The sequence below is a fragment of the Cynara cardunculus genome, assembly GCF_001531365.2.
Source record: "Cynara cardunculus var. scolymus isolate 2C chromosome LG 15, CcrdV1, whole genome shotgun sequence".
Lineage (NCBI taxonomy): Eukaryota > Viridiplantae > Streptophyta > Magnoliopsida > Asterales > Asteraceae > Cynara > Cynara cardunculus.
Window position 1 is genome coordinate 17,366,239 of NC_037542.1, and position 12,890 is coordinate 17,379,128.

Consider the following 12,890-nt stretch of genomic DNA (forward strand, 5'->3'; position numbering starts at 1 on the left):
TTCTAGTATCATTATGATTCACGAATATAACCTATTATAAAATACTTCTGATATTTATATTTCTTTTGTTCCAAAAATAAATATCAATAGTTCTATTTTAGTTTGTTTTTAAGTAAATGTCTACTTTCAAAAGTATGTGTCTACTAAGGATCGTTATTTGGGGTTTCCGTTATGAGACACTAAACAGGATCTCCAAATTTTTGGGACCCAAATTCAGTTACCTATTTTTATTATTAGTAGTCTTCTTAACCTAATTGAATTTTAGCCGGCAAAACAAGAAATCTTTAAACCTTTTTTTTTTAAAACCTGGATATCCAATCCGGTATGCGAGCCGACTAATCCCACGACGATCACCTGCTTTACAGATAGTCCGGAGTCACTGCATTTGAATCTTCGTGACCACAAGGGTATTTTTATTCATCCTTGGATTTGAACATGTGACCTTCTGATACTTTTGACTTTTGGAGCAAAGCTCAAACCAATCAAACACCACCCTTATAGTTAAATCCTTAGACCTTTGTTATCTCTTCAATCGTCTTCGTCAATCGATTCTTGTCGCTTTGGCTCATTTGCCTTTTTTTTTCTTTTCTTGCCAATAGCGATTGAATCAATCACAACTCTTCAAATCTCCTATGAGATTCCATATGTTACTTTGTAATTTCACAACATTTTTGTTATTTTAATTTGTAATTTAACATAATATATGGTATAAATTTATAGTTTGATTTATTTACAAATCGTTCCGTCAATAAATAATATTAATACAGTTTGTAGTAACCCCTACAAAACAAAAAGTTAAATGACTATTTGTCTATATTTCTTATTATGTTCTTAATTATGAGGTGAATTTTTTTTATTAACCTGGATATACAACCCGTTATGTGAGCTGATTTGGAACCACCTGCTTTGCAGATAGCCCGGAGTCACCGCATTTGAACCTCCGTGGCCACAAGGGGATTTTTATTTCTTATTGGATTTGAATGACCTCCCGGTGCTTTTGACCTTTGGAGGCAAGCTCAAACCAATCAGACACTACATTTGTGGTTATAGAGATGATTTTTTTTTCTATTACTAAGGAAAGAATTATCATGTACTTATATAAGAAGTATAACGATTACATCTTATTATTACATCATTTTTATTATGAACAATAATTTTCGGACAAATGAAGTGTATCTTTATTATTGATTTTTATTTCTGAATAATCAATTTTATTCATTTCAGTATTTGTCGAAAATCAATATTTTTACAAGGCAAATTACATTAACAACGTACTTTAACTTGATTCATATTTTTTATAACTTACTTTTAAAACTTTCATTTTGGTACCTAAGGTGTAAAGTTTTAAACACTTAAGTATCCAGGTAACTGGTTGAAGACTAATTTTAGATTAAAAAAAATACATGTCACTAACCACGTCAGCAAATAATACCGAGTTTGATACCACATCAGTATGATAACCGGTTAATTCTTCAAATACTTAAATCTTTAAAATTTTACATCTTAAATACCAAAATGGAAATTCTAAAAGTACGTTACTCAAAATAGCAATCAAGTTAAATACGTTACTTTTTCATGTAATTTTTCCTTTTACAAGACCTCAAAGAAACTTATGAAATATAAATAACTTACGATCATTAGATTTATAAAAAAAAATATACATTATATATATAAATTGAAAAACATCATCAGCCTATGTTGTTTCAACATTTATTCGATTGTCACACTTCTATCCCTTATGTCTCCTTTTACGTCAAAATTGCTATATATATATATATATATATATAGGCATTGCATTCAGTACTATTAGATGAAAGGCTTTTAGTAACAATTACACTGAGAGACTAACACAATTTAGTATAAATGGTAAGTTATACGGACTGATTGTAGTTGTGATCGATTAATTTTGTGCCCGAACAAGCGGGGAAGCGAGCGGCGAATGAGGCGACATCCGATGAGGAGTCAAGATATCGTCCATCCTTCTTGACGATAACCGAAGATGCAAATTGTTTTGCCAACATTGTCTCTTCGTCTTGATCTCGAGCATCTTGTTCTTGAGCACGTACGTTTTAATCCTGCGTAACGCGATCATTGTCGTCTCGTCATCCATGTTCGCAAAACAAACACGAAACCAACCGGGCTCAGAGCAATGGAACGACGAGCCGGGTGATACGTTAAGCTTAATTTCGTTGATTATAATTCGCCAGAATGTCATTTCCGACTCGAAAGTAGGGTCTTTCAGGAATCGACGTAAGTCCATCCAGAAAAACAGCCCGGCATTGCTCTCAAGGCTCCCGATCCCAACTTGGGCCAGCCCACGGGTGAACATTTGGTGCCGATGGGCTAGCCGGATTCGGCTCTCGGAAATGAAGTTCTCCACAAATTTGTTATCCGATAGCATGGTGGCGAGCATGCGTTGGGTCTGAGTCGAAACCAGCCCGAAGCTCGACATTTTACGTGCGATGTTGACGACATTATCGTTGTAGGAATAGACGATTCCGACCCTGAACCCCGGGAACCCCATGTCTTTCGAGAGACTGTAGACGATATGAACCAAATCGCGCTTACATGTCGGATCTTCCTCGAGAACCTCCGCAATGCTGACGAATTCTTCGCCGGTGGTTACGGTGCCAGCGTAGATCTCGTCGCAAACGAGGTGGATGTTCTTATCGGTGACAAAACTTACGAGATTTTTTAACGTTTCTTTATCAAGGAAAGTTCCCAATGGATTGGAGGGGTTGGTTATCAGCAATCCTTTGATCTTAATGTTGGCTAGTTTTGCTTTCTCGTAGGCTGTTTCGAGAGCTTCTTCGGTGATCTTGAAGTTGTTCGAGCTTTCGCAAACAACGGGCACAAGCTCGACTCCAGTTCGCCATCTCAAATCTCGATCGAACCTACAAAAATTGATGAATTCTTAATTTAGTCCAAATGCTTTGGAAAATTAATGCGGGTTTTGATGTTAATGTAACATCTCATGCCAATTATACCATATATTAATTTTCCGCTTTGTCCACTTGGACTCACGGTTTTAAAAACGCATTTAACAGAGGAGATATCTAGTAGAAGGGTTTTCAAACAGTGATCACGTATATATATATATATATATGAACAAACCAGACAATATCTAATACGTACTGACATTTTACAATTAATTTTTTACGAAATTTAATGTTCATACCCTGGATAATAAGGGGTAGGGACTAAGAATGCTTCGCCGGGATTTGCTAAACAGAAAGCGACGGTTTCATGGGCGCCGGTGGCTCCGCCGCTCATCACAATCCGATTAGGGTCGAACCTAACACGATTCCCTCGAACTCGACTCATGAAATTAGCGACGGCGGTTCTGAATTCCGGCAATCCATGGTAGTCTTGGAAAATGGCGGTCTCTTTGAAATCAACAGCACCTTGTGGAGTACAAATTGAAGCAGATGGATTCGCTTCGATCCATTTTTGAATCAAATCGAAACAAAGCTGAAGAAGAAGAATTCAAATAAACAGATGATTAAAACCAAATTCGAAATTTGAATTTTAGGGTAAATGTAATGTAAAATGTATACCGAATTCTCGGCGAGACCCATCTGAATAACGCCGGAAGGATTGTGTTGAAGGTGGAAGGGATTAGCATCGTAAGCCTTCCAACCGTCAAAATACGGCGAGTTTTCTCCATGGCCGTTGTTGGTTGCGATCTTCGATAACAAATTGTGGGTGTTGTTCTCCATTGATTGTTCGATTGGTTTACAGAAGGTATAGCAAATTAGAGTAGCAGACAAAAGCAGATTAGAGAAGAAGAAAGGAATGAATTTAGTTGGGAAGTTGATGCAATCGGTAAGAGATATATATAGAGAGAAAAGAAGGGAGGAATGTCAAGGAATAGGGGTAGAAGGTTCCTAGCAAGCAGAGACCGAAATTTACACGTAGGGGCAGTATCCATCCACGGGTACCCGACCCAAACAGGGCGGGGCGGGGAGGGGATTTTCTGTTTTGGCGGGTAATAGAGTTGGGATGGGGTTTTAATCTCATATCTGAAACAGGGTCGAATGATATCAAGGATGGCATTATCCGTTTTTAATCCGACTTCGATTAATTTTTTTTAATATATGTATATAAAATGTGTATAAATAAATAAATATATATATAGATATATGTATCAATTTATTATTAAATGACAATTATATTTAATTTTTAATATTCCTGATTAATATTATGACGAATTTATTATAATTTTAATTTTAAAATATATTGTTTTTATTATTTTGTTTATTAAATGGGTATCCAATGGGTTGAGGTGATTGGATTGAAACTTTGGTATATTATTTTACAACTAGTTTTTTAAACCTAAATGCTATTTTAAAACTAGTTTTTTAAACCCTATCATATATTTTTTTAATATATCAACTAGCTTCTTACTAGATGTAAGGTGGATTTAGCCTTGGTGGTAGGGGAATTTTTTTTTAAGTATATAATATTTATATACGACAAAATGCAATACATAAATTTATACATTCTTCTCACATTTGTTGAAGTTTGAACCTTTGACCTCCTAGGAGACTAAAGACTACGATACCACCAGGCCAAATGCCCTTTTGCCCCCAACATTTGAAATATAAGGCCCCCACCATTGGTTTTGTTTGAAAAACAATAAACTGTTTGATGTTTCTAGGTTGTTCGTTTTGATTTTCCATCTACTTCCGTTACGTTGGTAAACCCGTTCATGGTAATTTTGATTTTGATTTTGTCAGAATCTGATAAAACCGTTAATTTTATTTGATAAGTCATACATTTGTTATTGATAAACTACTGCCCATTGTTATTGCTGTAAAACTTAAAAGATTTTTCTAAAAAAAAAGCATCAGCATCTATATCTAACAGCAGTGGAGATTCTGGTTTTACTCGTTCCTCTATATTAATCGATTTGATTAATCTCCCATGTGATCCACGCAAAAGAAAAAAAAATATCATAGTATCACCCTCATAAAAAAAATGAATTTCAAAGAAAGTACTTAACGACAGGTCATTGTCAACCACGTGGCCATTTAAGATTTCTAGAAAACTTGTCGAGAGCCCCCCCCCCCCCCCCCCCCCCCTCTCCCTCAATGACAAAATTCGGTATCCACCACTGATTAAATATAACTAACTTATCAGTCAACAATTAGTTTTTTTTTATTAATCTTACTTTTACTGAATTATAATTCGTTTATTAAAGTAAACGTTTATTCTTGACCAAACCACCATAAAGAAATATATTGTCAATTGAAATGGCGTTGATGTCAAACTTCTATTAATGATTTATTTTATAGATTTAATACAGGATTTATTTATTTACCAATTAAAAATAGAAATAAAACATGAAAAATGGATATTATTTTTTTAATGTTTTTTTTTTTGGATAAGTGCACCGTCTTGTTTTTTTTTTTAACAGATCATATAAATATTGATTTTTAAAATTATTTAATGTTGTTATATTATTTAGGATTTATATAATAATTATAATTCACGAATTCTTTTTTGACTGACGGTCAAAAGGTTTTTTAGTATAATATTTTTGGAATTAAACTTTGTATTATCTTAAACTTTACATTATTTACTTGCAATTGGGTGTTTGGATCTTAATTTTCATTAAGTAGTTATTAAATGAGCAAATTACATAGAAAATAATATATACTTTAGCTTGAATCCTATTTTGAATAAGATTGCTTTTAGAACCTTCATTTTTAGCATTTAAGATGTAAAGTTATAAACATTTAAGTATCATGCTAACCGGTTGAAGTATTAACCGGTAACCATGTTAATATAGCGAGTGATGTGGTATCCGGTTAATGCTTCAATTGGTTACCCAAAACTTTACATCTTGGGTACTAAAATGAAAGTTCTGAAAGTACGTTACCCAAAATAAAAATCAAGTTAAAGTGTATTACTTTTTCATGCAATTTGCACTTATTGAATAAAGGGAAAATTGCACCAAAATAGAACCAACTTTCACCTAATTTCTACTTTGGGGAACCAATTTTCAAAATCGTCATTTTGGAGAACCAACTTTCACCTGATTCCTATTTTGGGGAACCAACTTTTACCTGATTCCTATTTTGGGGAACCAACTTTTACCTGATTCCTATTTTGGGGAACCAACTTGCACCTGATTCCTATTTTGGAGAACCAACTTTCAAAATCGTCATTTTGGGGAACAAACTTGCACATGATTCTTATTTTGGGGAACCAACTTTCAAAATAATTATAAAAAATAACTAATTTTTTTTTTCAAAAATTAATGCAATAAAATCTATTTTTCATTTCAAATATCGTTTTTTTAATTCAAATATCAAATTGAAGATTTTTTCGAAAAAAATTCAAATTACCATGATAAAAGTTGTTTTTTTTTGTTAATGCAATAAAAAAATCAATTTAATATAAAAAAATTAATTGATGCAATAAAAAATAAATATTAAATATCACATTCAAGATTTTTATATCTAACCAATCTGTGTTAATATTAAAGTTTAAATCAAATTTGGCAAATCCAACCAAAACTTTGATAGAGACCCTTAAAYTACHTGTTAYATGTTCAACAGATCAACCAGACCCTTAAATAAACAAAAGTTTGATAGAGACCCTTAAATGACGATTTTAAAAGTTGGTTCCCCAAAATAGGAATCATGTGAAAGTTGGTTCCATTTTGGTGTAATTTTCCCATTTTTCTATAATTATTTTGCAAGTTAGTTCCCCAAAATAAGAATTAGGTACAAGTTGGTTCCCTAAAATGATGATTTTGAAAGTTGGTTCCCCAAAATAGGAATCAGGTGAAAGTTGGTTCCCCAAAATAACGATTTTGAAAGTTGGTTCTCCAAAATAGGAATCAGGTGAAAGTTGGTTCCATTTTGATGCAATATTCCCTTGAATAAAAGCACACATATTTAGATTATGACAGTTATGATAATAAAATTTGCAGTTATTCTTATATGAATCTGACTCTATATCAAAGAAGGATCAAATTATTATCGAACACGGTCAATATAAGAAATCATGAAAGTTGTCAAACCACATTTGATTCTTCATTGAAATCATACGCAATTTTGGAATACCGTTAATCGTAAGGGTCAACGGACGACTTGGCCTCGACCTCAGAATTACATGTGATTTTACATATGATTTGAATGTAAAATCACATGTGATTCAGTCGTTCTCGTATTTACTCATTTAGTTGTTGTTCTTGTATTAATCTAACTCCCTCGCAATATATATATATATATATATATATATATATATATATATATATATATGTATATATATATCATATTAAAAACTTAAATAGTAATCGTTTCCCATTTTTCCTCTTATTTTAACATGATAAAAATGATTTCTCATATTTTAAAATGTTTTTGGTTCAAATAGTGTGTTCCATGTTATCTTATTTGAAGGGTGATTCTTTTTACTTCCTTTTTTGAAATGGAAGTACATTTTTAAATTACAATTGACACCCTCATAATTATGATTTTGGACATATGTAGTCCCTTTATTTCTTATTTTTAACACTCGATGTAAATCCGACTAGCTACTCGTCGTATTGTGTAGTTCATTAGTCAACCGTAGCACACGGCGTTGCATGCGACGGTCGGTCAAGCAAACATGCACACGTTTTAATTAAGAAAACCGAGTGAATTATATAAAAAATGTATTGTTCACATTTTATTACCTCACATGGTGTACTAAGGAAGGACATATAACAAAAAAAGCATAAGTTATGTACTTAACCTTGTAGGTCTCTAAGGGGTTGTTTGTTTACCTTTTAATAGTTCTATTAAGAGGCAACATCTGAATCGTTAAGAGGTGAATCTTGTTTGGCAAAAAAAAAGTTTGTCTCTTAATGGTTCTAAAACCCTCTGAATGATTTTGTATCTTGGATCTCCCTTGACCATTAAGAGCCCTAATTTCATTGTACACAATTACCAAACAATTATATTTCATTTTGCAATACATCATGGGAGTCTCTTAATCATTTTGACCACTTAATCATTATGCACCAAATCATTCAGCAATTGCCAAACAGCCACTAAGTATGAATGCTGAATCATCGGACATAATTTTGTATTGAAGTGATAAATCAAATTTTCAAGCAGGAATAACTTACAGTTACTACTGTCGAGATGTTAATTAGGCTTCCACATGTTTTCTAAAACTTTAGAGCCCATAAAGAGCATTCATTGGTTAACTAGCTGGACTGCCATCATGTCTCGAAACAAAAAAAAATATCAGCTCCACAGTCAAAACGTACAAAAGTTGTGTGATTGGGGGCAATGCCAATTAAAGTCAAATAGCATATCCAACTGATATCGACTACACCAATTTCAAAATACACTAACCAACAAAGAATCGTTGTATTAGCATTTGATGCATCGATACACTGCTAAGATGTGCAACTCAAACTAAACCTATACGTTCCAGTGATAAGATTCGGGATTAAAATAAAATCGATTTAAATATCGAATTAAACAACTTTAAATGCAATTTACATGTCTAAAATCAAAAGATAAAAATATAGATCGTGGGTCAAAAAATGCATATTTATTTGTTAAGTTGATAACTTTGAAAGTGATATTTTTGTTTGTTTAAAACATTGAGTAACTTCTTTGATTTACAATTAATAAGACGGAACAGATATTTGTTTAATATGAAATAATGTTATTGGTTGTTAAGTTTAATAGAGACTTGTAATTAAGGATATGCACTTTTCAAAGTTGGTTCCGTCTTTTTCAATTCAACTCAAATCTCGAGAGTTGTTGAATCAAATCGAATTGGATAGGACAAGTCAACTTCAATGCATCTCGGTTTGGTTTCAATATAATTTTGTGATGAAACAAATCGCCACGTAAAAACATAAAAACGACTCCAATGAACAACTAAGAATGTACGCATCAATATTAAAAAAACAAAAACTGATTGTTGCAACCAAACAGATTAAGATTTAATTAGTGAATCGTACTTTTCCTTTTAAACCATATGTATGTTCAAGACATAAATTTTCAACTTACTGTTTTTTTTTTTCTGTTGACTGTGGGTGTTCAGCACAACTTACGAGCATCTCGATTAATCTCAGGGGCCTTGGAGAACAATCAAGAAAATACCCAGTAGCTTTGTAGGAACTTATTGTTTTCCGTGAACATAACCATCAAAAGTAAGATTTAGATATTTTTAACAACTTTAAGACACGTGATATATGTTAACAACAGAACATGGAACATGCATTTACACGTCGATTTCTTGACCGACATCATTAATCAACGGTATTAATTTGTCCAAAAATTTAAAGAGGAACATTTATATGTTGATGTACATAAGTTTGGAATAAATGTTGTTGGTAGATAACCACTTGATCGCAATATATTTTTGACCAGTATGAATAGCTGATACGATATCATCAGAATTTAGATATCAGAGAGGAGAATCCTTCAAAATTAAATGATATCGAGACAAAATGATTTTCTTTTTTAAAGGAAAAAACTTCGCAACCTACCAAAATAATTTGAACAAAGGAAAAAGGAGAATGAGACGTGGAATGCCGATGAGGTTAGGCCTCAAGCCTTAGGAGCTACGATGAGGCCATGGTGCTTTTCAGTTCAAGAGTTATGACGACAGATCTCTGTATCATATATAATATTATAGAACTAACACAATAATTTGAGTTAACATTTGAATTAAACTCTCTCTCTCTCCCCAAAATTATAGTGTTAACTTTATAAACCTTTTAGACCAATCACGATCCATCTTAGTATTAGGTTCTTCACTATCTAAGAATTTAATGTTAAAGATATATGGGTAAATTTTTTTGTAACTCTTATATCATTAGTTGAGAGTTACAAGATCCATAAAATCACATGATTTTTGTATTTTTAATATTGATCTTGTGATTTTTTTTAATATTTATAAATTTGTAACTGATGGAGTAAATCCGCTAGTAAAGTGTTTGTTATCGTTCAAGCAATTATAGATAAAGACATTGAAAAACAAACAACAACATTGAGAATGTTAAAATTGTTTATGGTTACATTTGAAGTTTGAGATCGGGAAGTGAAGTAAATAATCAAAACGAGTGTCTTGGTAATTACAAACACAAATTGACATATATGACACATATTGACATGTATACACCCGTATGAACACAAATTGACATATATAAACACTTGTGACAATTATGAACACAAATTGAACATATGTGAACACTTGTGGTAATTATGAACACAAATTGAACATATACGATTTCTATTGTTTGTAACTGATGTCATTGAATGTATATTATCTTTTACATAAATACCCTTCAATAATTATGTTCACATATGTTTGTGAGATTACACATTTAATAAATTAAATTTATAATATGATTAATCTCAACCCTTTATTTTAAAAATCAATGGTCATGATTAGTTTATAAAATTAACACAATAATTAAGGTTAACAAATGAACTTGCCCATATATATATATATGTATATATATAATATGTTGTCTACTATTACTCAATTAGTCAATGATAGAAAAACAACTTAATATAAGTTATATATTAAAAACTAACAAATAAGATATTAAAAAATCAAATATCATGTTACATAACTCCTATGCTAGCTCATGACGTGCCACAGACTTAACGTAGCGTGATACACAAACCTTGAGTCACGGCATGCTATGACGGGTTGCTGCAGTGAATCGTTTAGAACAATGTCTTTCATACTATTAAATATTTTAATAATATAATTACTGTTAGAATCTTTAAAATAGAGACTTATTGGAGTTATAATGTAATTTTTTTTAAAGATTTTGACTGTTATTTCCTTTAGTTTGAATAAATTATGAATGAACAAGGCAACAATATATAAAACTAAAAGGGTCCCATACTACCACTCAATCGATTAATCAGTGTATAATTTATTTAGGATCTAAAAGATATATCGGCTTAAGTTTGAGAGATCGATCGTAAAATATGAAAATACAAGGGAACTTTAGGCCATGCATCAAAGCTTGTAGATTTTAAGGTCTTCCAACCACTTGTATACCTCACTTGAGTCACAATAAGAGTAGCTAAATGTGTAACTAAGCTTTCCATGGTGATGATGGCAGCATGAACAACTTGGTCAGAAATGGCAGATTTCCGGGACTCTGGAGGAACATTTTAAAAATCCACAAGGAATACAATAGCCTCAATCTTCCTTTTGCGGACTGGTTTCAAAGAGATCAAAGCTCTAACGGGATCAATATCTCTTGGCGATGGGCTCTGACTTCTCACGGTAACTTCTCGGTCTCTTCGATGAGAGCTGCGTATGATGCTAATTCGCTTCTCCAGGTTAGTTTCAGAAATTCTTGGTGGGTCACTTGGGTTCCCTCTAAAATTAATATTCTAGCTTGGCGTCTTCTTCACAAAAGGCTTCCGACTAAAATTAATCTTGCTTTGTCTCTCCTCCCTATGCCCTCTGTGCGATTGTGTGGAAGAAGACAAGGAACATCTTTTCATAGGATGCTCAATATCTCGGCAATTGCTTAAGGATTTGTGCAAATGGTGGAAAGTGGACATTGGACAGGTGAATTCTATTGATAATCTTCTTGACCGTAGCGCGGAGGTGGCTGGGAATTTTTCGTGTAAGAAGGCGTTTATTGGAGTGGTGTATGGATTCTTCTGGATTATTTGGAACTTGCGCAACCGCAAAACTTTCTCTGTTCCTTCTCAGACGACAGCTACTTTTCTTGCGGGCCAGCTTCAGGCGTATTCTTTTTCTGGTTTAAAAACAGGGTGCCGAAAGTTGTTATGGCGACTAGTTGGATAGAGTGGTGTAATTCTCCCATGTCTTGTTTTTAACCTGTACTCTCTTTTGCTAGCGTCTTGCTAGTTTCTATGCTATCTCGTCTTTGTTGCCGGTCAAAAAAAAAATGTGTAACTAAGCTAAGGGTTATTTATCACATTTTTATCGAGTAACTGATATTACCAGTAAAAATGGTAAATAATAAAAATGTTACTTGGTAGGAGATATAGTAAGAAATAAGAATTTTATCCGGTAAAAAACATAGTAAGGACAGAGAATTTTATCCAACTTTTATCATAAAAGATGATCACGACAATCCATTTTGATAACCGATAATATTATCCGATTAGGTAAGTAAAAGTGATAATTTTGCCGATAAGTGTTTACCTGGTAAGCATTTGATAAATGATTTTTATACAACCATTTTAAAACATTTGACAAAAACTCTTAAAAATTATTTTTTATATATGAAGTACTGTTTATTGATGCATATTACTTAAAATTCAAGATTACAAGTAAATTATTCATAAGTACAACTTATTAAAGCTCAATGTTTGAATTCGTGTAACTAACTAGTAATAAACATAACCAAATAAAGGATAAACATCTTATTTTAAAATAAAATAAAAATCTAAAATATAATTAGGATAATTATCAAGTTCTAACAAAATAATTAATTATTATCTTTATGAGAAAATTATATTATTAAATCAAATATAAATTACTTCATTATTAAACTTAAATCAAATAAAAAAAATTGAATTAAAAAAAATATACAAACAAGAACTTTTAAATAGTTAATTTGATATTAATATTGATATATTATTTGCAAACTTTATATGATTTATTTTTTATTTAAAAATAAAAACATTATCGTTTTCTCAAAACCACATAAAATCCTATTATATTGACATGGATAAAAAAAATAAAAGAAAACATTGAAATTGAAATATGTCTTGATGCATTGCACAAGTACTTTTTTAATCAAATTAAAATTTTGATTTTTTTTTGGAATATATATTGATATTTAAATATTCATTTGTCAAATGTAAAGTCAAAAAGATCATGTAAAATTTATGAATACTTTTTTATTTTTCTTTTTGAAATATATA

The 12,890-nt window shown here is 31.8% G+C and overlaps 1 protein-coding gene across 1 annotated transcript; it reads right to left on the reverse strand.

Moving 5' to 3' along the window:
• Positions 1-1,668: 1,668 nt before the first annotated feature.
• Positions 1,669-3,744, reverse strand: LOC112527503 (1-aminocyclopropane-1-carboxylate synthase-like). Its single transcript, XM_025138187.1, has 4 exons — positions 3,558-3,744; positions 3,179-3,471; positions 1,883-2,894; positions 1,669-1,696 (listed from the first exon to the last, which is right to left on the reverse strand). The coding sequence occupies exons 1-3, from the start codon at positions 3,717-3,719 to the stop codon at positions 1,901-1,903; spliced, it is 1,449 nt and encodes a 482-aa protein (XP_024993955.1). The 5' UTR covers positions 3,720-3,744; the 3' UTR covers positions 1,669-1,696; positions 1,883-1,900.
• Between the last annotated feature and the right edge of the window lie 9,146 nt (positions 3,745-12,890).